The sequence below is a fragment of the Pseudorasbora parva genome, chromosome 21, assembly GCF_024679245.1.
Source record: "Pseudorasbora parva isolate DD20220531a chromosome 21, ASM2467924v1, whole genome shotgun sequence".
Classification (NCBI taxonomy): domain Eukaryota; kingdom Metazoa; phylum Chordata; class Actinopteri; order Cypriniformes; family Gobionidae; genus Pseudorasbora; species Pseudorasbora parva.
In genome coordinates, this window is record NC_090192.1 from 2016682 (window position 1) to 2044302 (window position 27621).

General features: G+C 39.7%; 1 protein-coding gene across 4 annotated transcripts in view; it reads right to left on the reverse strand.

Moving 5' to 3' along the window:
* Nucleotides 1–27621, reverse strand: part of spag9b (sperm associated antigen 9b) — a 112808-nt gene that overhangs the window by 20702 nt on the left and 64485 nt on the right. For all 4 annotated transcript variants that reach the window (XM_067430747.1, XM_067430746.1, XM_067430748.1 and 1 more), the window contains 13 exons: nucleotides 26601–26700; nucleotides 25153–25274; nucleotides 18049–18106; nucleotides 15956–16108; nucleotides 15789–15840; nucleotides 13630–13760; nucleotides 11232–11288; nucleotides 9372–9548; nucleotides 8017–8146; nucleotides 3349–3441; nucleotides 2765–2938; nucleotides 1683–1854; nucleotides 139–348 (listed from right to left, as the gene is read on the reverse strand). In XM_067430747.1, coding sequence (XP_067286848.1) covers nucleotides 139–348; nucleotides 1683–1854; nucleotides 2765–2938; nucleotides 3349–3441; nucleotides 8017–8146; nucleotides 9372–9548; nucleotides 11232–11288; nucleotides 13630–13760; nucleotides 15789–15840; nucleotides 15956–16108; nucleotides 18049–18106; nucleotides 25153–25274; nucleotides 26601–26700 — 1629 coding nt within the window. The remainder of the gene's footprint in view (nucleotides 1–138; nucleotides 349–1682; nucleotides 1855–2764; nucleotides 2939–3348; nucleotides 3442–8016; nucleotides 8147–9371; nucleotides 9549–11231; nucleotides 11289–13629; nucleotides 13761–15788; nucleotides 15841–15955; nucleotides 16109–18048; nucleotides 18107–25152; nucleotides 25275–26600; nucleotides 26701–27621) is intronic.

The window sequence follows — 27621 nt, forward strand, 5'->3', positions numbered from 1 at the left end:
TGTCTGAAGATGAACGGAGGTCTGACCGCTGTCCAACCACAGGAGGAAATAATGGGACCTTTTTTTTTTAACCATTTAAGGACAATTAAGTAAACTTGAAAGATACGGAGAAGTGTTTTTGGGATGTGTCTGCGTTACCAGAGTTAGAGGACTCTATGGAGTTGGTGCAGACGGTTTGAGGGATGGCCACAGGTCCTTCTGTAGAGCAGCCCACTACAGTGATGCCATCCAGACCCTCTTCAGAGCCCGTGGAGACACTGCCGGCTGTACAGCTGAGTTTAGAGACGCCTTCAGCATCACAGCCTGCCATCAGCTCCTCTCCAGCGGGGTAGTCCGTCTCACAAGCACCTAACAAACACACACACAACTTTTTTCTCAGATACTGGTAATTATGAAACATGTCAAAGCAGTAACACAAGAGGTTTGCTGCCTATTTGCAGAACTAATCAAATGCAGCGTACTGTTGTATTGAGCCATGGTTGCATGGAATGCATTTCCTGTTTTATTGTTGTCCGAAAATAACAAAAAGCTATTTTAGATAAATAATCTGCCAATGGGGTAAATAAAATAATCTTAATTCAAACAGAAAACAAGATTATTTTTCTCACCCCATTGATATTTTTTATCTTATTTTAAGCAAAAACTCTCTTCATTTTGAGTTATTTTTCCCAAAACAACACAATTACTTTTGCTTGTCTAGTAAATACTTCTTGTATTAAGAATTTTTAGATGTTTGGACTAGAAACAAGACAAAAATACTGAGTAAGAAAAGCATTTTTTTGCACTGTGGAGCTTTAGGGATTGTGTCAAGATTTGATTGTTGTGATGATTATTGTTGTTATTGTTAATAATGATAATGATAGTAATGGTGATAATAGTAATAATAGTGGGAATGATAATGTTAATAATACTAATAATGTTATGGTTAAGTTGTTTGTTTTGTTTGGTTGGGTTGTTGTTTTTAAATGAGCTGTTTGTATTTTTTTTCATATGTATTATGTACAGTATGTCTGGGATTACATACAGCTTTCATGTCTTAAGTGTGTGTGAGTGCGTGTGTGTTTATGTTGTTTATAGATGTGTGTACAAATATATATACTGTATGTGATGAATTTGAGGAGAACCCAGGAAGAATAGCAACTGGTATGTCAGGAGCTAATGGGGATCTTAAAGCTACACTGTGTAACCTTTTTAGTTTATTCTTAGCTAAAAACACTTTCAAATATATATATATATATGTGCTCATTAATGTATATTTACTTCTTTCGAGTAATAAAGTATTCTCGTAAGTTTATAATATGCCGTTGAAAACACATACGAGTGAGGGGTTCGAATGCCGGCCGCCATGTTGCTCCTCCATCTTGAAAGTACATTAGCCAAAGAGGGACATACCCGTAAATTCAAGCTTTGCCTTTCGCGCTTTAACACTCGATTGCACTTATGGACGAGGTCGAACTGAAAGCCATGTTAATCTTGGACTAAATCGGCCACCGTAGGAGTTAAAACGAAATCAGAATTGAGAGGAACAGAAACTAATATTCACCTGATGGTCATAAACCTTTACACCGCTAGATGGGGGAAAATATCACACAGTGGAGCTTTAAGAAACAAACAAACCCGTTCAGATATCAAAAGCACCTGTGGAGATTATAAATAAGTAACGAAGCGCTGCGTTCTCTGACCTGGGACGCTGGCGATGCACAGCACGTGAGAATTACAGACAAAGAAGCTCTCCAGGATGTTTCCGGGCTGGTTGGCATCAATGACGATGACCTTGGAGGTGGTGTGTGTACTGGTGCAGATCCACACCAGGCTGGAGAGCTCATCCTGATGCCTCAGTTCCTTCTCCTGCTCCTGCACACACACACATACACACACACAAACAGACACACACACACACACAACATTAAAGAGGCCGTATTATTTCTCTCATATTCTCCATTGTTCCGGCTCCTCTCTTCCCAGTCTGCAAAAATGATTTTCTTACTTAGTATTTTTGTCTTGTTTCTAGTCGAACTATCTTAAAAATTCTTACATTAAGAAACATTTACTAGACAAGTAAAAATTATTGTCTTGTTTTGGGAAAAAATAACTCAAAATGAAGAGAGTTTTTGCTTAAAATAAGATAAATAATCTGCCAATGGGGTGAGAAAAATAATCTTGTTTTCTGTTTGAATTAAGATTATTTTTCTCAGCCCATTGGCAGATTATTTATCTTATTTTAAGCAAAAACTCTAAATTTTGAGTTATATTTCCCCAAAACAAGACAATTACTTTTGCTTGTCTAGTAAATACTTTACACAAAACGATCCATTTGTGTGAGAAATCGAGCCGTATTTATATCATTTTTTACCTCAAATACAACGCTATATCCAACAGACTGGAATGTGCTTCACTTCCGGTAAGGAAGGTCAATATACACACGCTCTGATGGCTCTGACTCGTATATCCAGATCGTTTAAACACGGCTTGATTTCTCACACAAACTGATCGTTTTGTGTCTTAAGATATCAGTGTGTCGTCATGAGCCACAGGGCTCTTTGTTCATGTTGTCTAAGCATGTTTTTTTTATTTGCTCTCATAGAGTTGTTCCCCATTCACATGATTATATGACCGACACACAGCAACGGTTGAGTTAAAAATCTTCATTTGTGTTCTACTGAAGAAACACACACACCTATGATGCCCTGGGAGTCAGCAGATAAACATCACAGGCTCATTTTTGGGTGAACTATCCCTTTAAGTGATGTTTGAGTCTCCTCACCTTCAGCTCCTGCTCCAGTCGGTCCAGGCTGCTCTGAGATCCTCTCTTCTTCCTGAGGCCGACGGGGTCGCTCTCGCCTCCCGAAACGTCTTTATAAAACACACTCGCTCCCACAATGGAGCCTCCGTCACGCGTCTTCCCGCCGGAGAGATTTACTCCCGCAGCACACCACAGCTACACACACACAAGTCTGGTTCACTATCTTTGTGGGGACTCTCCAAAGGCGTAATGGTTTTTATGCTGTACAAACCGTATTTTCTATCCCCCTACACTGCCCCTACTCCTAAACCTACCCATCACACACACACACACACCCTAAACCTACCCATCACACACACACCCTAAACCTACCCATCACAGGAAACATTCTGCATTTTTACTTTCTCGAAAAAACTCATCCTGTTTGATTTTTATAAGCCTTTTTAAAAAAAAAAGTGGAGACCGCTGGCTGGTGATCTCAGGTTTTACTATCCTTATAGGGACATTTGGTCTCCACAATGTAATATAAACAAGGGCACACACACGATCAGCACGCTCAAACCACGAGACTAACCGGAGTGGAAACACACGGAGAACACTCTCACCTTCATGGAAGCATCTTTCTCATCTAAAGGCCGCAGGTAGACGGGCACGGGCAGATTCTGGATCTTACTCTCTGCTTGTCCACCACTGGCAACCTTTGAAAACAGAATATGGAGGCTTTTACAATGAATAACTTGTATATAGAGCTGTCAAAATGAACGCGTTAACGCAAATTCATTTTAATGGCACTAATGTTATTAACGCAGCGCTCATTCTCTGTTTGATCCGTGGCCTAGCCCGTAGTTGGAGAAATCGAGAGCAGCCATAGACACTAAGGAAGCATATAAACGTTATATAAGCTACCATTTTTCTGTTGAACTTTTATTAGACTCCAGGTGGAAATAAAAGAAAAGGGTTTTAGCACTGAGCACGTTCGCTGCAGTACGAGTCCGAGCGCAGTGATAGTTTCACCACTTGTGTTTTATTGATATACATTACAATCGGCTAAAACGAATACGCAGGTTACTTTTCTGAACAGGAGCGCTCCCGATCCGTGTTTTTCACACTGTTCATCTGAATTGCGGCACAGTTCGAGTGCAGCCGAACTCAGAGCATCTCCTGCAGGATTCGGTCTCGGTGCGCTCTCAGGTCCGCATGACAGCTTTCACATTACCGATTTTACATACGAAATGTGCCCTGTTCTGAACTACCAGTGTAAAAACGGCCTTTATTTATATCCTTAAAATGAGAGAAATCACTGCTTATTCTGAGTTTTTAAGCTTAGGCTTAAGAGACTTGAACAAGTTCTTGAACAAGTTCCTGCTAGTATGGGTTCACTAATAATAAACGTACATTTGCATAAAGCATGCATATTTGTCCATACCTATGTTGATTAGAGTATTAAGGACTTGAAAAAGATTAATTTAATGTACATTTAGAACTGATAAAAATGTGGGATTAAGTTGCAATTAATCTACAGTTAACTCATGACAATCATGCGATTAAATATTTTAATCGATTGACAGCCCTAATTTAACAACGACAATATACACTACTGGTCAGTAATTTGGGGTCAGTCATTTTGTTTCTTTCTTTTTTTGAAATAAAACAATTTTATCCAGCAAGGATGTGTTGGGGGGGGGGGGGGGGGTGCTGTTTCATGCATACTGAGCTTTTTACACTGTTAAAGATAGACAAACATAGACAAAGTTTCAAAAACTAATGTTGGACGTTTGATGGAGTATTTCTGTGTCAAAAATACTCCTTCCGGTTTCTCACAAGTTTCGGAGAGTTTTTTTCGAGTATGGGTCGGCTTGACGTTAATAGAGCGGAAGGTCCTTGTATGGGCCGTACGGGCTCTTCTCCCGGTAGGGTGTGTGCGCGTGACTAGAGCAAGAGAGGAAATGCACGCCCATACACACTCTCAGCTGCAGATCCAGTCGTCCGTGAACACTTCTGTCGTTATAGTCCGCGCCGCGCTCCACTTTATTCCTATGGGTGACGTCGAGCGACTTCAACGCTTCAGCACAGCATTCCGGGAAGGCAGCACTGCATTTGAACCGATTTGAACGCAGAAATGACGGGAAGCTTCACAACATCGCTTCAGTTGCGTCGCAAAGTGGATCTCCACGCCACTGCTGTCAGGACTTCACCAAATCATGCCAAAGAAGTGTGTTTTTGACGGAGCAGTCCCAGCGATAAAGGTTCGGTCCTGCTTTGGAAGCAGCCGGTGAGTTAAACTGCTTCAGATGTCTGTGCTGTCGGCTATCGTCGCGTGAGTAAACATCAGTAAACGACACGATCGCGTGCTTCGTCATTCAAATGCGCTAACGGACTCCATTGCTGTTCTCTGTATAACGTTACACTAGTCTGACGTGCAAAACCGTTTTGCTTGCTACTGCTAAGGTTTAATCGCATACAATAGTCCATAAACCGAATCATGTCCTCATAAACTGCGAGTAAACACACACAAATGTTGACAGGCCACTAAATACAGTCCATACCACAGAGACGGACGTCCTGCTGCTGCTGTTTCTCCTGTTCAGTTTATTTCTGCCTCAGATCTGATTCTGGATCATTATCTGTATTAACTGAATCTGATTGATGGCCATGGTTTATTAGGATAGCGTTTTCTTCTCCACCCTTGAGGACGTCACCGCTTTGTTCGCGATCGTCATTCTTTAGCTCCGCCCACTCGATACGCCTCCAGGCGCTCGTTTTTTTCCGGAAAGACTCGGTACAGCCCATATTTCTTTTATAAATATAATAAAACTAAAGACTTTTCGGAGATATGAAGGATGCAATACTACACTATAGGTACTCAAGATTGACATGAGATTGACTGAAACTGAGTGTTTCAGTAAAGGAGATATTATATTATATATATTATTTGAAAATATGTTTTTATTTTGAATAAATGCAGTTCTCCTGAGCCTTTTATTCCTCAAATATATTAGTCAGCAGAACTGTGCCCAACACTCCTAATGAATCCTCATCTGAGAATGATTTCTGAAGGATCATGATCACTGAAGACTGGAGGAACCCTCCTGAACATTCAGCTCTGATCACAGAAATAAATCCATAAATCCAATATCCAATAGAATACATTGAAAACCAAATATTTTAAATTGTAATAATATATCACAATATTAAAAAAAGTTTCTGTATTTTTGATCAAATAAATGCAGGCTTGATGAGCAGAAGAAACTTAATTCATAAACATTACAAATAGTAATGTGTCCAAACTGTTGGCCTGTACTGTATATTTGTATGCAACTGCATGATACAAGTTTCTGTCTGATACACAGCAGGGTTACGCATGATTAGGGCTGGGCGATATGGCCCAAAAAAATTATCACGATATAATTTAGCATATCAGTCGATATCGATAAATATCACGATAAATGTAAAATGTTTATTTCTTTAAAGTTTAAAGGCATATTTTTGCTCCTGAGTGAAATATGTAGAAAACAAACAGTTAGCTGTGGTTTTAAACTATCCTTTATTGTCAAAACATGACAAACACTTCCCAAACAAGTGAGCAATTTATTAAAACTGAGGTAGATTTATTTATTAAAATCTTAACTGTGGTCAGCATTTTTTTACTCAACACTATATATCAATAAAATATCATTATACAGGGCTTACAATTAAGCATGTTCATGTGCTTGTCCTTCGAACAAGTACATCGTTCAAGCTTGTCCAAGTAAAAAATTAGCTTGTCTGGAAAAGTGTGTTTGTGTGTTGTAAATATAATTTATTCTGAAGCAATATTCTCACCAGTGTTCACTCAGCTTTGACATATTTAAATCTGCATCATTTGAAATTTGTGATATTTCACCTTTTATAAAGGGCATTTTCCCTTAATCTTATTAAATATAGGCTAAGCTTCATGTTTCATTTTATATTTGTAATTTTGATCAATACATTTAATTAAAATAAAACACTATAAGGGCTGTTACCAATCAAATTAAATAATTTACACTGAAAAATTACAACAGCATTAAATAATGTTTTGAGATTTGTATTTTTCAATAGACAAATAAGACATGTTGGAAAGTATGTTTAAAGATCAAATTAAACCACCAGTAGGTGGCAGCAGGTGGCCGTCTTAATGAGCGAGTCATTGAGTCGTTCATTCAAACGATTCATTCAAACAATGAATCGTTCATTTACCCACGTTGCTGTGAGACGCGTTGCGGTTCTGCTGTGAACGATTTTCGCAGCTTAAATAGAACAAAAACGCTCAATATTGCATCATATATATTTAATTGTGTAAGTAAAACACTAAAAACGCAAACGGTCAAAAAAAAGCGTTTTAAGAAACATTTTGAGGCCCCTTCTCTTGCCTCACAGTGGATTGGTCCACCGTGCATCTCACCGACACACACACACAAACACACCTCACCGACAGTGGGCTGGTCGGGAGAGAGAAAAGTTCAGTGTTTGTGGATCTCCAGTAAGGGCTGTCTAGTCTATTTTATTAATTTTAAACACCAGATGACATTATTTCTCTTTTGATACAGGCGATGCGGAGTCATTAATACATCACCAAAGACAAACAATTATGATAGCAATGTACAAGTCCGATGTTTTAGTGATTATAGTTTGGTAACGTTAGCCTGTTGTAAATAAGTCACCCACTACAGCTAACAAGGTAATAAGCCGGTGTGTGAATGTAGTTAATGTAGATTCACCGCTGTGTTGGGCTGCATGTTATATGGAAGGACTTTGAAGAAACACGATAATTTAATAATTAAATTCCGTGTGGTGAACGTGAACCTATGATAAGTAGTCCACGCACGTCGCTCTGTTTTATGTCGGATGGGATCGCTAAAATATCTCCAAACCACTGAAGTTGAGCGAACTAACTTGTCAACGATATCTGTGTCCCCCGAGCTGGCCGTGAGCGCTGCATTTTCTTCACTATTGCTCATTTTTATCGCTCCACTTATCTCCGATCCTCCAAGCCTGTCAGCCACAGACTGTAAACATTACCGCGTGCAGCACCCAGAAGCCCGGTCTGCAATACGCATGCGCAGCATAGCGCGTAAGCATTATATCGAGAATTTATCGACCTGTTGTTATCGTTTTATCGAGGAAAATTATATCGTGATAATTATCGTTATCGTTTTATCGCCCAGCCCTACGCATGATGAAAACGAAAAATATAAAAATCAAAACTAATCGAAAATACTAATAGTATGTGAGTGTTGCACAGCCCGTGTCACCTTGTATTTGGGAGGTAAACTCCATCCGCACGCCTGCATCCTGCCGTCCTCTTTCTGCACATGATCTTTGACCTGCCGGTACTGAGCTCTCTTCTGCTCTCTGCGAGACACCACGCTCTCCACCTCAGCCCTGCGACACACACACACACACACACACACACACACACACACACACACACACACACACACACACACACACACACACACACTATTTCAAAACAAAGCTTCGGACCGTTATGAATCAGTGAATCGATTTGAATCTTTGTTTTGAAATCGGCCATCACTATACAAGTTGTTTTTTTGCGCACAAAAACTCTTCTGGCCTCTTCATCAATGATTGTAGAGCCGCTGTAGTGAGATGGGCTTTGTAACGACGTCTTTAGTGCCTTTATGGGTCTTGAGAGAGGAAATGACATTGGTGTCAATGAAGGCCTTTCTGAGCCATCGGATTTCAACACTAATATCTTCATCTGTGTGTGAAGATGAGCGGAGGACTGACGGCTTTTTTGAAGTGTGAGCTTGTGTGAAGGAGCAGATTTGGGCCTTGCGTGTGTGATGGAAAATTTGTAAACACTGTGTGGAAAACTACTGAGAGGGATTGATTAGATATTGGGGGTATAAGAGATTGTGATTTCTGTTATGTCTTCAGTTCACACTCGATGCAGGCTCTGATGACTGTTTTGACTGTGGCTCTTTCTTGCAAGAAATAAACGTCTATATAATTATAATTGGCTGATGTTTGTCTCTTATTCAGTAAAGCAATAAGTTAATTATTTAATTATCAGAGTTAATTATTTTGCCATTACACGTGTAAGGTAGCCTAGAAATCTAGACGCACCCTAGCGGCAGCACATCTAATCTGCCGCGAGTGTCGTCTAGCAACTCTCAATACACTTCTGAGCTGTAAAAACCAAACTCTGGTCGGGCCAATCACACCGTGTATAGAGTCGGTGGGCGGGGCCATAATGACGATGGCCGAGTTGCGTTTGCGTGCTTCTAGTAAACACAGAAACTGGCGAACGGCGGCGGTCTTTCGAATCAGCTTTGACCGCGACTCTGGAAGACTTGAGTTAAGCTTTCCTCTGAGAAAAGAACGGCACTGAAGTCATTCTTAAGAAGGGAAGATGTGTTCGGAGTTTAGCTGACCGGATACGGCCAATGTTTAGTCAGCTCGGCTTCACCTTCGTTGCTCTGGTTGGTGTAGCGCTATCCTATCGCGTGCAGAGGGAGTTTGACAGACAGCCGTTTATCCACCCCTCAGATTGAGCCGTTAATGGTGAGTTTCCAGACCAAACATCTTAATGTGGGTCTGGCTTGTCAGGCTACGTGTAAGGAAGTGTCAGGAAGTCACTCACTCTTCATTGAGGAAGTCGAAGGCTTTGGATTTGTCACTAGGCAGCTGAGCGAGGGTGCTGCTCCGCTTCTTCACCGACGGGACCACTTGTGAGGTGGGAGCGTTGTACTTCAAGTTGACCGGAGCGTCCGGTTTTTTCCCTGCGGTGCCGGATGAGGAGCTGAAAAGCCTGCTGAAACTGGGGGACGTGGGAGAGAAGAGAGACGACACAGAGACTCATATGCAGACACAAGCGGCAGTAGCGGTTAAGAGGTCATAGGTTAACCGTTATGGGGTTGTGGGGTCACGTCCCAAACATGTGCCAAGCTCTGCGAAACCCTCCTGACCCGATCAAAGCGTGCCGACACCACATGCTGAACAACTAGCCACCGCAAACTAACCTTCTCTAGTATATATAATACACTGCAGCTCAAAAGTTTATTATTTTAATCAGTGGGGATGCATGAATATTGACCAAAAGTGACGATTTCTTTTTCAAATAAAGGCTGTTCTTCTGAACTCTATTCATCAGCAAATTACATATCAGAATGATTTATTTCCAAAAATATGAAATACCAGAAAAAAAAAAATATATATATAATTTATCCTCCATCCCCGCTCTCACGATTTGTATCTTTTAAGTGTTTCTGAACAGACAACTAGACAAAATAACATGGAATTTACTAGAGGCTCTGACATAATGGCAATTGTGAATGATTCAATGACTCACTCATTAAGACTTCACTTGTTTCATTACTGAGTGAATCAGTGTTTTTGAACAAATCTCTTGGGTGAATGATTCAATGACTCACTCATAAAGACTTCACTTGTTTCATTACTGGATGAATCAGTGTTTTTGAACAAATCTCTTGGGTGAATGATTCAATGACTCACTCATAAAGACTTCACTTGTTTCATTACTGGATGAATCAGTGTTTTTGAACAAATCTCTCGAGTGAATGATTCAATGACTCACTCATAAAGACTTGTTTATGAATGAATCTCGTGAATGAATGATTCATTGCCAAACACATTTTCAACAGTCCCTTGTCGCATCAACTGGTGTAACAATGCAATTGATAATATTGATATTTGAAAAGGCAAGTTATTTTCAAAATGCTACGCTACCATAGACATCAGTGTTTATATCCAAACTAAAACTTATATCACATCACTTCCATGATGGTTTTAATATTTGCAAAACATAAATAATGATGTGTGGCTGAAAAGACGGTGAAGCCGTTTCATGCCTAAACTATTCAATTGTTATTTAGGAATAAGATTGCCATCTTTTAACGATTAATTGTGCAGCTCTAATTCCAAACCTAAACACACACCCCACATCGGACTAACAACACACCTTCTGCAAACACACAGGACAACATGAGCAGGGATACAGAGAACACACAGGAGCACACAACAGGAGAATGAATGGGTTTAAAATAGATGCAAAACCTTAAATGCCCCCAAACACAAAACCCCAAGTAGACTGAAATGACCTGGGAAGGGCATTTCAATGACGAAAACGAGCCCCCGCGGACCGCTTTCTGCCAAATCCTTTAAAAGTCAGTGTAATGAACGCTCAAGCATTAGTCCCGTTAGTAAAGTTTAATGCAATGTAACGAACGGTCTGGCTGTAAATTCCTGCTATGCTTCCTTTAAAGCTTTAAACACCATTCCCAGGCCCAAGAACACATTTTTGGATTCAAGGATCAAACCAAGTGCACGTTTTATCACTTTTTCTAAGATTTACCTACATCCTAGAAGGAAAACAAATAAAAGGGGGACATAAAATGAGAGGGGGGGAAACATTGTTTGAACGCCAAACCACACAAACCAATTTAACACAAACTTTGAGGAGAACTAAGAAAATGTTGCTTACAATTGCCAGATACTGGACTTTTTCTTCTCAGTCAAAGCTGGATTCTCTCTTGATGCTCTGCATTGGACAAAAACACACACACTTTAGTCAATGCAATGCAAACCGGTTAGGATGTGTGTGTTGACTAGGGGTGTTGAAATTTATAGTTTCGTCGATGCATCGGGAGGACGGTTCAGTAATAGACCATAACCGGTTATAATGTTCCTGACGTCACCTATAATGTTATTTGTCACTCACGTGTTTTGTCGCGGTTCACACAATGGCAGAGCGAGGCGAGACGCGAGTACGAGTGATTAAAATGCTCCAACAACTTCAAAAGTCGACATCTGTGCACATTTCAGCTTTATTGAACACACACACACGTGCTGTGTGTAAATCAAAGCTATCTGATTTATCAAAACGATTTCATTTACACTTTGGGCTCATAAATGTGTCTCCGCAAAACGGATATAATCTGTTCAGTTCCCGCACTATATGCAGATTTAATGGAGTTCACGTCACCGAAAACAACAGATATGAGCTGCGTTTTATTAATCATCAGATCATTTCACAATCAAAGACCGTAATATGAGTGAGAGTGGACACACACTGTAAGATCATTCAGTTTCTGCACTTTAATGAAGATGAGTGTGTGTTGAGCGACTTTACTCTCGCTTTCATTTGCGGTAGTTTGTGCGTCGGCTTAATGAAGAGATACTCGTCTGTGGTGATGCACCGTCATATCTGGATAAAACGTCATATAGCCTACAAACACGCTCTCATATGTTTATTTATTTATTTATTTTTTTACATATGTGGTTTCAACAACCAGAAGCATTTAGACTTTAGTTTTGACTGTAAGGCGGCTCAGACCACCTCTTAAAGTGACTTTTAGTATTGTGTGTATTTGCTCTAAATGCTCCTGTTGTCTTCTGTGCCCAGACTTGAGTTTTGTTTGATACATGTAAGAAGAGTGTTTTCTTTCAGCAGGTCAAATTAAAGGTTCAGTTCATATATCTGACTGACAACATTGTACACTGCAAAAAATGCTTTTCTTACTTAGTATTTTTGTCTTGTTTCTAGTCAAAATATCTAAGGGTGCGTTCACACTTGTAGTTCGGTTCGTTTGGTCCGGACCAAAAAAACAAAAAAAAACATATAGTCCTGGTCCGTTTCGCATTCACACACTGGCATTTTTAACAGCGAACCTAAAGTTACCCAACCAAAGGCATAGGGAGACGCTCACAACCTGATTGGTCGGCTTAAATGACGTAGGAGCTTGCTTACCGAACATTCAAAACAATGCTGTGTGCTGGATTAAACGTGATCATTTTATGCATATAGGCTACATATGGCATTATTTTTACCAGTTGAGAACTCATGAAGAGCTCATAAAATGTTCAAAACATTCAAAACAGCTCCAGGATTTCCTCCGTTGTATGCAGAAAATAGACGGCCGTTCTGTCGTCTGTACCAACTAATGGGCAACACAGGTCCTCTGATGAGAAGAGCCAGGTTTGCTTTTTGTGCGCTTTTTCTAGCATTTTCGAAACATGCTCGTCGGACCAAATATTGATTAGGCTCTGCCTCGTTGCTCCACGTTTGCCCTCTAACGTTAACTTTATTCATTTTGGATACACTGATCTTTCCGCGTCTTCAAATCAGCTGACTATGCGTCGCATCCTGTGTCATTACGTACGGTTTTTGGTTCGTTTACATGTCTTTGGTCCGTGTTGTGTTCATATATCAATCGAACCGCACCAGAGTTCGTTTGGAAGCGGACCGAGACCCATCTTTATAGCGCTCTCGGTCCGCTTGTTTGGTGCGCACCAGGGTTCGGATGGCAGCGTTCACATGTGTTCAAATGAACCGCACTAACCGAGCAACCGCACCAGGGTTCGTTTTAATCCAACCAAACATGACAAGTGTGAACGCACCCTAAAAATTCTTACATTAAGAAACATTTACTAGACAATTAAAAGTAATTGTCTTGTTTTGGGGAAAAATAACTCTAAATGAAGAGAGTTTTTGCTTAAAATAAGATAAATAATCTGCCAATGGGGTGAGAGAAATAATCTTAATTCAAACAGAAAACAAGATTATTTTTCTCACCCCATTGGCAGATTATTTATCTTATTTTAAGCAAAAACTCTCTTCATTTTGAGTAATTTTTCCCAAAACAAGACAATAATTTGTACTTGTCTAGTAAATGTTTCTTAATGTAAGAATTTTTAGATATTTAGTCTAGAAACAAGACAAAAATACTAAGTAAGAAAAGCATTTTTTGCAGTGAGGATGCGGTGAATCGTGATATGTAATTGAACCGAATCGATGTCATGATAAACGTAATCGAACCGAACCGTGAGACCAGTGTAGGTTCACACCCCTAGTGTTGGGACTGGAGATGAATGTGACTGACCGGATCATCTCGGTCCATCTGACGGCCTCCTGAAGCTCCATCAGACGCTCTTTATATTGGTTCCTCTCCATCAGGACTCGAGCCATCTCCACCCGCGTGAAGCGCTTCCGCTGGGCCGTGGGCACGTCGCTCTGAGGGAAACACATGGAAGTAGTTAGTAGGGGTGTAATGATACACTCCTGTCACGATTCGATCACCATACTGAACTCACAATACCATATGTATCCCGATATTTTAAGTCAACACGCTGCAAAAAATGCTTTTCTTACTTAGTATTTTTGTCTTGTTTCTAGTCAAAATATCAAAATATTCTTACATTAAGAAACATTTACTAGACAAGTAAAAAAAATGGCTTGTTTGGGGGAAAAATAGCTCAAAATGAAGAGAGTTTTTGCTTAAAATAAGATAAATAATCTGCCAATGGGGTGAGAAAAATAATCTTAATTCAAACAGAAAACAAGATTATTTTTCTCACCCCATTGGCAGATTATTTATCTTATTTTAAGCAAAAACTCTCTTCATTTTGAGCTATTTTTCCCAAAACAAGACAATAACTTTTGCTTGTTTAGTAAATACTTCTTGTTTTAAGAATTTTTAGATGTTTGGACGAGAAACAAGACAAAAATACTAAGTAAAAAAAACATTTTTTGCAGTGCATAAAGGTTTATTAATTTTACTTTTTTACTTTTTTTATTATTATAATTATTAAAACAATATTACTACTTGGGTATTATTATTATTATGACCCACAAATATTCCCCCATTGCATCATTATACATTATATTCAACATTATATATAATCGAATATAGTGATGCCAGAATATATGATTATTTTTGGACACTAAAATATCTAACAAAATATCCAAATACATTTAAATTACTAAACTAAATGAACTGTATTAACTGTATTACTGATCTGCCCACATTGACACTATATGACAAATTAAAATAAGCTGATAACATCACTGTTTTCTCCAGAACGGCTGTACGGCTGAATCTAATTCTGTTGCATTATTTTCCTGTTTAACACTGTGAAGCTGCTTTGAAACTATCGGCATTGTAAAAGCGCGATAGAAATAAAGATTATTTGACCAAGTAGACGAACACAAACTTGAGATCCACCATTTTTGAACTAGCATCTAATCAAACTAACAGCTGCTTGATTGTAATCTCCATCTATACAGATTACGGCGAGCTGCACGAATGCGTTGGATTGGGAATGGATAAACCGTCCGTCACTTCGTGAGAATTTACCGTTTCGTTTGAGAAAACATTATATTGTTAAATCATGAACACAGACACTCAAAGCTCTTTACGGCAACCCGTCAAAATAAAAGTTTGGTTTAATTTAAAGAATTTGACTAATATATTAGGCTTCTGTTGTACAGTAGATTTAGCCACGTCTCTATGGAATAATAATAACAACAGGCTACTGATAATAAAAATAATTATGCCTAGCTTATTTTTCACTTGATCAACAATATTTACAGCATGTAGCCTTTAAATGCTTATGTATAATTTACTTATAATGATTATCATCATAAATAATAAACTCATTGAGTTTACATTTCTTCTTTTTTTAAATAGCTAAATAAAAAATAAAAAATAAAAAATAAACATTTAGCGGTGGTAACTAAATTGCTACAGAGAACCGTAATATTTCATGGTATCGGTACTGACCACTGGAATTTGGTACTATGACATCCCTAGTCTATATAAAATCATATTGTAGCTAATATTTTAAATTCACATAAATCATTATTGATTTCTGTGTTTAATATGAATTGTGAATCCCGTTGACAGATACAGGCCGATGTATTTTACAGCTCTGATTTCACATCGGACAGAGCTTCCCTTTGTGAAAAAGAAATGTGTTTAGTCATATTGAATGTGCACTTCAAACCTTAAAAGTGTATTTTTTATTGGTTTCGGTACCAACTTGGTACCGTCACATCTTTAAACACTAGTATATATTGCGATGTGATTTAAGTGTGGTTGGGATTTTGTCCCAGTGATATCATCTTGAAATTCCAGTTTCCATTTGAAAATCAGTTGCATTCATAATCGTTTTCGACTTCCTTGGCTTCTTCAAATGTAATCAAACCGTGAGGAGACTAAAAGATTCAACCCTAATCCGCAGATTTCTAATGCTGGCTTACATCATCGTCCTCTTTTGTCTTCAGTTTGGCTTCCTCCGTCTCAGCTCGGACTCTGGGCAAATAAACAAACAAAAAAACACAGAAGCTTCACTCAAAATCTGCGTTTGTGTCTGTGTGTGTCTGTTTTATTTGTCTGTGTGTGTGTGTGTGTGTGTCTAATGACAGACCGTTTGAGCTCGTCCTCCAGCTCTTTGTTCCTCTCCTCCAGTTTGTCTTTGGTCTGTTTCAGGACCTCCAGCTCTCCCTGAAGAACATCTTTCTCACACACCAGCTCATCCACACGCACGATCAGATCATTCTTCACCACATTCAGAGCGTTCCTGCAGCAAACACAGCAATCCTATTATGCCCTTTCTCAAAGTCTGAGGGTCCGATCACACACACTGTGCAATGCGACGCCAGGCGCGACACAAGTGTGTGTTCTGCTCGTGTCAGCCGACGCAGTTCTCATCTTCACATCCAGCTCCTCGTGTTTAAATATCAAATGCACTGGCGCATCTGTTCACCCATCAGAGTGTGTGTGTGTGTGTTTGTGTGTCTGTTCACCCATGGGCGTCTGGTCTAAACCAGGTGTGTTCAGGAGCATTGTTGGAGCGTTACTATTGTGAGGAACTGAAAACCACTGACCAACACACACCTGCTGTAAAGTCAATTGTGCAGTATTTCTGTTCTTAAATGGTGTCAGTAATATGAGCCTATAGGCGGTGCACAACACACTCGCTGGCTCTCTGACTCGCTCACTGACTCGCTCACTGACTCGCTCACTGACTCGCTCACTGACTCGCTCACTCACTCACTCACTCACTCACTCACTCACTCACTCACTCACTCACTCAGTCACTCACTCAGTCAGTCACTCACTCAGTCACTCACTCAGTCACTCACTCAGTCACTCACTCAGTCACTCACTCAGTCACTCACTCACTCACTCACTCACACACTCACTCACTCACTCACTCACTCACTCACTCACTCACTCACTCACTCACTCACTCACTCACTCACTCACTCAGTCACTCACTCAGTCACTCACTCAGTCACTCACTCACTCACTCACTCACTCACTCACTCAGTCACTCACTCAGTCACTCACTCACTGACTCACTCCCTCACTCAGTCACTCACTCACTCACTGACTCACTCACTGACTCACTCACTCACTGACTCACTCACTCACTCACTCACTCACTCACTCACTCACTCACTCAGTCACTCACTCAGTCACTCACTCACTCACTCACTCACTCACTCACTCACTCACTCACTCACTCACTCACTCACTCACTCACTCAGTCACTCAGTCACTCAGTCACTCACTCAGTCAGTCACTCACTCAGTCAGTCACTCACTCACTCAGTCACTCACTCAGTCACTCACTGACTCACTCACTCACTGACTCACTCACTCACTGACTCACTCACTCACTGACTCACTCACTGACTCACTCAGTAACTCACTCAGTCACTCAGTCACTCAGTCACTCAGTCACTCACTGACTCACTCACTCACTCAGTCACTCAGTCACTCAGTCACTCACTCACTCACTCACTCACTCACTCACTCACTCACACAGAGTAAAATGGGCTCACAAACCACCGCGTTTAGTTTGCGGATACAGTTGAACTACCTGGTGTTGCTTAGGTCGCGCAATTTCAAATCACTCGCAGGCCGCACGCAGCACTGAGCAGGAATATCAGGAGTCTGGACCACAGCCAATCAGAGGCAAAGACCCGCCCCATCTCTGTCTCTGATTGGTTTAGACCACGACATGATCCAACCATGAGTGTGTGTGAGTTCCGTCAAAGGTGAAAAAACGCTTCGTTCATGGAGGCAGCTGAGCTGAGCAGATGCAAGGACGTTAGGTGCACTGGTGCGACCTAGGAAATTTTTAGGTGCACCCTTACAAATTTTAGGCGCATGTGCGACCAAATTAGGCGCACTCTAGAGCCCTGCACACAGGAGCCGTGATGAAGAGATCAGTGTTCTTCACTTCACCGGTCATAATGTTATGCCTGATCGGTGTATGAGAGAGACAATACATATACAGAAATAAATAATAAATAACTAGTATTTTAATAGAAAAGTTTGAAAAATGGAATATGACTGGTTTAACAACATTTGAGTGCAGTTGCCATGACTGCTGTAATACAGTAGGGGGCAGCAGACGCAGCGCGTTTGGAGGAAATCTGGACTAAACGCAGATTGTTTGGTGTTTTTCAGCTAGTGTAAGTCAGAAAAATAAAGCCACATTATGACTTACTTTGTCTCCAGTAGCTGAGTGTTCTCATGGATCAGGTGTTCGACTTCACGACCCATACCTACACAACAACAACATCAAACATTTCATTTGACACACGATTATATAGTAAAACGATCTCTGAAAACACACAAAAGCTGATTTGACCGTTTCTGAGACAGAAAACTCAAGAAATGAGTCAAGAAATCATGCTTACCAAAGAAATTAAGGTCTAAAATTGGCATGCAAACCAAAGAACAAGAAAAAGGATCAGTGAATGACCAAAACTAAACCAAGCAAACTACAAACTGTCAAATATCACTCGCAATATAAAATATAAAAATATAAAATCAGGCTTTTGAGGAAGGTTTATTTGTCAAATGCATTATATGTTTAAAACTACAGAGCTTTGTTCATAAAATTGAGCATTTAAATATCATCTTACTAAGACTATTATTAGCAGATATTGATATTTATACACATTTTATATGATTGTCTGCTTTACTGTTATGAAGCATCAGAAATTCATATAAAAATCAGCATCTGCACCAAACTGCATATTTTTGCTCAGTTTGGGCTCCATATTCTCACTTTATTAGACTATATGAGCCATAAAAGCCTGATGCATCAAATATGAGTCCATGATATTTTGTCTAAAGCTTCGATAATGTGTGGACAGACTAGTTACTATTGGCTGGAAAGTTGTGGTATTATGACACAGAGAGGATGAAATGAAAAGCAGCGTAAACATACACACCAGAAAACTCGTCTGGGGGAAAGAAATGAAGCGCCACAAACATGGAGGAAAAACAACATGATTAGACGGGCTGTGAATGTTAGTGAAGAGGGATGGGTTGGAAATTAGAAGATGAATAAAAAATTACACAACAATAACACACATGTTCATGAATCATGGAAGTCAAAAGGAGAAACATCATGTTTTTGATATGAAACTATTCTTTTTGACATCTTGGAGTGAAAACATAGACTGAACATGTGGCCACGGGTGATCTGCCTCCCATAGCTCTCTCACGCACGCACGCACGCACGCACGCACGCACGCACGCACGCACGCACGCACGCACGCACGCACGCACGCACACACACACACACACACACGTTTGTCTTTGTGAGATATGGGGACATTCCATAGCCGTAATGGTTTTATACTGTACAAACCGTATTTTCTATCCCATTACACTGCCCCTAAACCTCCCCATCACACACACACACACACACACACACACACACACACACACACACACACACACACACACACACACACACACACACACACACACACACACACACACACACACACACACACACACACACACACACACACACACACACACACACACACACAGCCCCTAAACCTACCCATCTCACACACACACACACACACACACACTATGCCCCTAAACCTACCCAACGCACACACGCACGCACGCACGCACGCACGCACGCACGCACGCACGCACGCACGCACGCACGCACGCACACACACACACACACACACACACAGCCCCTAAACCTACCCATCTCTCACACACACACACACACACACACACACACACACACACACACTATGCCCCTAAACCTACCCATCACACACACGCACGCACACACACACACACACACACACACACACACACACACACACACACACACACACACACACACACCCCTCTGCTTCGGCCATCATCGTCCGATTAAACGCGTTCTAATTATAAGTGGGTGATGTGTATTCAGCGAGAAGTCAAGCGACAAGTCACTTATTTAAAAAAACAAAAACATTTTTTTATTTATTATTACCATGTGACAAAAGCGGAGGAACGCCACCGAATGTAACGAAGTAAAAGTACAGTTTTTTTCACAGGAAATCCATCTTTAAATATACTCTAAAAGTGCAAGTTACCCAAAAAATGTATTCAAGTAAACGTAACGAAGTAAATGTTATTCGTTACTACCCACCTCTGGCTCGGTAAGACCGTTTTGTGCTTGAGCGCCACCAAGTGGTGTTTTGCTGTAAGTTCAGCCGCTCCAGGCTCGTGAAAAAAAACGGCGTTCTGATTGATCAGCCAGTTTTTAACGCGCCACGTCAAAACACAAAAAAACAACAGGCCGTTTAAAAAAATGACGCTTTTACGGCTGGCGATTTTGCGCGTCAGTGTGCACACCACATCGCCGCCCTTTGTTTAGTCACGAGGCGTTAAATGTCACTGATAAACGCGCGTGAAAATTGCCCCGGTGTGAACGGGCCTTTAATATTATGAAGCGATCAGAATACTTTAGTGCCCACAAACAAACACAAATAATGACTTTATTTAACAATCTCTTCTCGTGTGTGTCAGTCTCTGACGCTGTTGACATTGGTCAGCATCAAACGCATGCGTCACATGATCAGCTTCGGCCAATAATGAGCCGGCGTTCTGACGTAACTCGAAAGCGCTTCACTGTATTTATCACATCAACACAATGTCTGTTTGATTTTGCGCACTAAAGTATTCTCATCTCTTCATCACATTAAAGCTGAGCCACTGGAGTCCCGTGACTATTTTACAGATGTCTTTACTTCCTCTCTGGACCTTGAAAGTGTTCATTGCTGTCTATGGAGGGGTCAGAGAGCTCTCAGATCTCATCAGAAATATCTTCATCTGTGTCTGAAGATGAACGAAGGAATTAATGACAGAGTTATATTTTTTGGGTGAACTAACCTTTTAAGGGTGAGACGTGTTTGGACAAATTTGGATTAAGATTTATCGGCCGATATATCGGCCATCGGCTACACTGCAAAAAATGCTCTTCTTACTTAGTAATTTTTCTTCCTAAATTAAGATGCATTTTCTAGTTAGGTAAAATTACATAAGATCTATTTTCTTGTTTTGTTGAAAATAAAATCTAAATGAAATGAGTTTTTGCTTAAAATAGGCAATGAAAAATTGGCAGATCCTTTTGCCTGTTTTAAAGGGGCGGTGAAATGCTGTTTCATGCATACTGAGCTCTCCACTGTTAAAGACTTGGATTCCCATCCTAAACATAGACAAAGTTTCAAAAACTAATGTTGGACGTTTGATGGAGTATTTCTGTGTTAAAAATACTCCTTCCGGTTTCTCACAAGTTTCGGAGAGTTTTTTTCGAGTATGGGTCGACTTGACGTTAATAGAGCGGAAGGTCCTTGTATGGGCCGTACGGGCTCTTCTCCCGGTAGGGTGCGCGCGCGCGACTAGAGCAAGAGAGAGAGGAAATGCACGGCCGTAAACAGTCTCTCAGGTGCAGATCCAGTCGTCCGTGAACACTTATGACGCGCCGCGCTCCACTTTATTCCTATGGGTGACGTCGAGCGACTTCAACGCTTCAGCACAGCATTCTGGGAAGGCAGCGCTGCATTTGAACCGATTTGAACGCAGAAATGACGGGAAGCTTCACAACATCGCTTCAGTCGCGTCGCAAAGTGGATTTCCACGGTCACTGCTGTCAGGACTTCACCAAATCATACCAAAGAAGTGTGTTTTTGACAGAGCGGTCCTGCTTTGGAAGCAGCCGGTGAGTAAATCAACTTCAAATGTCTCTGCTATTGGCTACCGTCGCATGAGTAAACATCAGTAAACGATACGATCGCGTGCTTCGTCATTCAAATGCGCTAACGGTTACTCCATTGTTGTTCTGTATAACGTTACACTAGTCTGACTCTGACGTGCAAAACCGTTTTGCTTGCTACCTCTAAGGTCTAGTCACATACAATAGTCCATAAACCGAATCATGTCCTCATAAACTGCACACAAAGGCCCCTAAATACAGTCCATACCACAGAGACGGACGTCTTGATGTTGCCGTTTCTCCTGTTCTATTTATTTCAGCCTCAGATTTGATTGTGGATCATTATCTGTATTAGCTGAGATAGATGGGTTTCTCCACGCTTGAGGACGTCACCGCTTTGCGCGCTTGTCATTCTTTAGCTCCGCCCACACGATACGCCTCCAGGCGCTCGGTTTTTTCCGGAAAGACTCGGTACAGCCCATATTTCTTTTATAAATATGATAAAACTAAAGACTTTTCGGAGATATGAAGGATGCAATACTACTCTATAGGTACTCTAGACTGACATGAGATTGACTGAAACTGAGTGTTTCACCGCCCCCTTTAAGCAAAAACTCACTTCATTTAGATATTTTCCCCCAGAAAACAAGCACAAATATCTTATGTCATTTTACTGATCTAGTAAATTAATCTTGATTTAAGAATGCTTTGATATTTGGACAGAAAACAAGAAAAAAATACTAAATAAGAAGAGCATTTTTTGCAGTGTACACAAAATGTTCTGGTATCTGCTAATATTTTCATATTGGTGCATCTCTAAACAAAATCATTCATGAAGCTTGAGAAGCGGATCAGTTTGATTAATTTAATAATTCAGACTAGCTCTGCAAACTAATTTATCGAAAATATCTGGTTTCAAAAGAGCAATTCTTTCACAAATCAGACGTCAGTCTCATGAAAATGCGCGGAAAATATGTAACAGCTCAATCTGTTCTTCACCCAAAGCTGGCGTAAGTTATTGCATGTTATTTTTACCCCTTTATGATTTTTTTTGTTTGATTTTTGTCCTTGACAGCCTCGGTTCTCATTGACTTTTATTATATTGACAATAAAAGAAAGAATTATAAAAGTTATAGACATATTTACAGATACATATTTGCAGTACAGAGCCTGGATCAGTTTAAAGCAGAACTGAAGACGTTTCTGTTCAGAAAGGCTTTTATGTGTTGATTGTTTGTTTTAGGGGTGACCCCGAATAGTCGAAGATTCGATGCATCGATATGCGGAGCCTGATTCGACCACCGATCTCACGGTTGAATCTTCGCGGGTGTTATGAAACGAGGATCATACCATTTTGGCAATATGGGGGTGCTCAATATTTTAAAGACGTGTCGCGGCGCTGAGCTGAGCATCGGTGTGCGACCCCTTTAAGGGCGCTGAGCTTCGCACCGCGCCTTTAATATTAGAACACGTTCAATGAGTGTACACACACACCGGCGGCAGCATTCAGCGCACGTCCGCGGCCACTCAGGAAGTTGTTTAAAATCCTGCTGCACCACAGAGCGCTTTCGTGCAGCTCATCTGTCAGTCAATTCAAAATTGAGCTCGTGTGTATATAATGTGTGCGTCAGGTGGCGGTGTGAGTGAGATCCTGAGGCGCGCGGGCATAGATATCCATAATAAAGGCTAGATGTCTCGTGCGCGCTGTTGGCCAATGGAGGTCGCCGTCCGCAACTTGCGGCCATCTTGTCACAGGCAGCTCGCTCACTCGTAACAGTGTGTTTTAATGGTGCATGTACTTTTAAATAACCATAACTTGCTCAATTTTCAACCGATTTTCAAACTGTTTCATTTGTTATAAACGTCAGAGATGTAGTTATGACACTACATACTTATGAATAATTATAACCATGGACTTTAATATGAAAGTAACATTGAACAGAACAGATGGGTGCAATGAATACACACACACACACACACACACACACACGGTATTTATGTTAAATCAATATATAGGCTACTAAAACTGTGTACCGAATGGCAACATGAGAAATTATATATATTTATACACATATACAGCTCTGAATTTTTTCCCCAGAGCTAGCTCTATATATATATATGCTTTTTTAATAAGAATATAATAAAATAATTTGTATTAAAAAAAAAAAAATTAAACAAACAAAAAAAACATGCAAACTAAGTTTATTTTAACTAGACAAAAGATTGGTTGTCATAAAATCGTTATTGGTGTCAATAAAACTGAACAGCTCGATTGTGGTCTCAGCCTTGATAACGTGTATGTAAGTTAGCCGTAATACACAAGCTGCACGATTAAGTCGTTTATCGAAATGAAAAGCTACAATTTCCACGTGTTAAAGCATCCAGATTTGTAGCCATGTTAATAACGTTTGTAAGAAACCAAACCATTTGTAAATCCGTCAAGATTTCAGCGAGATAAGAGTATTAATCCTCGTACAGATCACTCATCTTACATCAGGTTCCACAGAGCCCAACAGAAAGCCTGCCTGTGACAAGATGGCCGCCGGTGATGCCGATGGTGACTCCGCCGTAAGACATCTAGCCCTTATTATGGATATTAAGCGGGGGATCTTCACCCGCTTTAGGCACAATCGGCTTCAGAACGTGCATGTAAACACACTCAAAGTGTTTTCCTCTCTAGGCAAGTATTTTTTTTTAGGTTTATTTATCAAAATGTTCTTTTATATATTTGTGTGATGTTCTGTATTTCGATCGCGGCTTTAACATGTTATGAGAAAACGGTTTATTAATGTTTATCCACCACATTACCTTTTAGGCTATTTAAACCTAAATAAGAAAGCCATTGTCAGTTCGTCTGTCAGTTGGCAGGCAGTTTTGGTCGCTTTATTAAGTGTTTGCTGTGCGCAGTGTGTAAAGGAAAATAAAAATAGTTTTACTCTTCTGCTGACAAGTGTCGTGCCCTTCCCAAACCCATTCACACACACAGATGATTCGACTATCAGTCGACCATAGAGAGATTTGACAATTCTGATTCGATTGTCTAAATCCTTAGTCGAGGACAGCCCTAGTTTGTTATATTCTATATTTTTTACTTTTTATTCATTTTTGTTATTTTTCCCTTTTCCATGGTTGCACTTGAGATTCTTCGGAATGAAAAGTGTATTATAAATAAAATATATTATTATTATTATTATTATTATTATTATTATATTTAAACACAAAAAAGACAAAACTTTTACTAAAATATTATTAAATATTTTAAAAATAGAAATTAAAAATAAAATCTAGAATAGAATAGAAAACTTTGTCACTGTACAGTTGTACAATTAAATTTTGTCTCATTTTGAAAGTGCTTACAAATAAGGAACTGTACAATTAAACAAAAGTAACCCGTGCAAATATGACAGATATGTGCAGACATTTGATTACATACCTGTGTATGCATTGGTAATGTAATATTTGTTAGGTGGAATTTAGAGCCTGCACTGCTATTGGATAAAACTAAATCTAAAACTACACCTAAAATATCACTGGTTTCCATTTGTGAATTATTATTATTATGATTATAGTGAGCTCTGAGCGACTCACCCAGCAGATCAGCACCTTCATCCACGTCTCCTATGAGATCATTTCCTGCAGACGAGAGCTCCTCAAAGAGAGAGTCCGTGTTTCGGTCAAAGGCCAAGTTCTCGATGCCTTTAGTGGGAGTGCTGAGAGAAATAGAGATGGTGAACACACACACACACACACACACACACACACACACACACACACACACACACACACACACACACACACACACGATGCGCGGGTCAATGTATAAACAATCCGCACCCGACCAACGTTTTCAACTACACTGCAAAAAATGCTTTTCTTACTTAGTATTTTTTTTGAAATATCTAAAAATTCTTACAATAAGAAACATTTACTAGACAAGTAAATATTATTGTCTCATTTTGGGAAAAATAACTCTAAATGAAGAGAGTTTTTGCTTAAAATAAGATAAATAATCTGCCAATGGGGTGAGAAAAATAATCTTAATTCAAACAGAAAACAAGATTATTTTTCTCACCCCAGTGGCAGATTATTTATCTTATTTTAAGCAAAAACTCTCTTCATTTAGAGTTATTTTTCCCCAAAACAAGACAATAATTTTGCTTGTTTAGTAAATACTTCTAGTTTTAAGAATGTTTAGATGTTTGGACTAGAAACAAGACAAAAATACTGAGTAAGAAAAGCATTTTTTGCAGTGTGACCTGGCCCCAATTCAGACTGCAAAAAAAAAAGAACAAAATATTGTACACGACCCGCATTTTTTAAAATGTAGTAAATGCTCATCGTAGCGTATAATTATTCATTTATTTTGTTTCGTTTTCTTAACAATTAAGATTCTGCATGTGTTTATCCAGTCTAATCGAAGACTGCATCTCTGACTTTCCAAACAAAATACTCGCCCCCTCTCAGAAAATACATTAAACTGACATTACTGAGCTATATGCATCTAAAAGTAGCCTATTAAAATGGTCCAATGGGATTGCTCAGCTCAGCATGTTGGGAAATCGCCAATCGGGCGTTTTGTCCCGCGTCAGGAAAGAGGTTAAAGGGCTATAAGGTGCCGTTGGTGGCCTAAAACAGAAGATTAGCTATTTATTTGTAGCTTTCCTCGCGCTGTGTAGAAATAATATTGAATCAGGATATTGAAAATTGAATAATATTGCCTCTATGATTCGAGCTGCGGAGCTAAATGTGCGTCACTGGCTGCACTAATGCTGGAACGCAGAGGATCCTCATGCCAATGCATTTCATAGGAAATTGTGTCTACTGTATAAATAACAAAGGTTTAATTGGCATCTTTACTTCAAACAACCCGACTGACCGCGACCCGAATATCATTAAAATATTTTTGGATGACTCGTAACCACGGGCTCATTGGATCAACCCGCGCAACACTGGTGAACACACACACGACAGAAAAAGCTTCCCTTCGCCTAATAGCGTCCAGATGAAATCCAGAGGAAAGTGTGTGTTCGGCGCACCTGGAGCCTTTGCATCCACTCAGGTCCATGTCCAGTTCTGGTGTGGACTCGATGATCGCCTGGACCTCCGATCGCTCCGCGTTCTCACTTTGATCGGCTCCTGAGCACAAAAATATCAGTCAGGTGTATTCAAAAGGCCTAAAATTCATCACAACACTAGGGATTTTGGAGTTCAACATTCAGACTTTAAGTTTCTGTAGCCTCACGATGGCAGCAAAACGCTTCCAGACGCGCTAATGACGATGATGAAACCATCTGCAAACACAGTATGCATTTAAAACCAAACTTCTGCACAGAAGTTTTGAGACTGCATGTAACAAACCCACCCAATCTCAAAATAAGTCATGCAATCTTAAACTATTTTACTTACTTAAACAAACATTCAACAGAAAAACAAGGCAATTGCATGTTTAAAGTACTTGATGCATGTTTTATTTATTAACAGGGTATATACAGCAATCCTTAAGTTAAATTTACTACTTTTTAATACCTTTTTACTACCTTCAGAATATTTTTTAAAACCATCACGACACTGAATTGCAAGTGTTAATCAGCGACCTTTCTATTATTTGCACAGATTTTGACATATATAACATACAAAAAAGAATAGATTTAACTTATAAGTTATCATTCAGACAGTAAAATAGATCTCAGCATTCACAATGGTTGGTTAAGGAGAAGCATTACTGCACACACATTTGAATTCAATTAATAATTGGTAATTCAGCAATTAAATTATTTAGTTTTTTTTTTTCAACAACAAAAACTGAGCCAAATATTACATTTCTATAACTGTGATAAGTTGTTGAATTTAACAAAATACTAAAAACTAGTGCTGTCAATCAATTAAAAACTTTAACTAGATTAATCACACATTTTTCTGTGATTAATCGCAATAAAAATTATTTTTTTGTACGTTTTTAATATATTTTTTAATATAATAATTTCACAGTTAATCAAATTAATGTAGAAACAACATAAAGACAGTATATTTTAAATACTTTATTAAAGGGCATCTTTT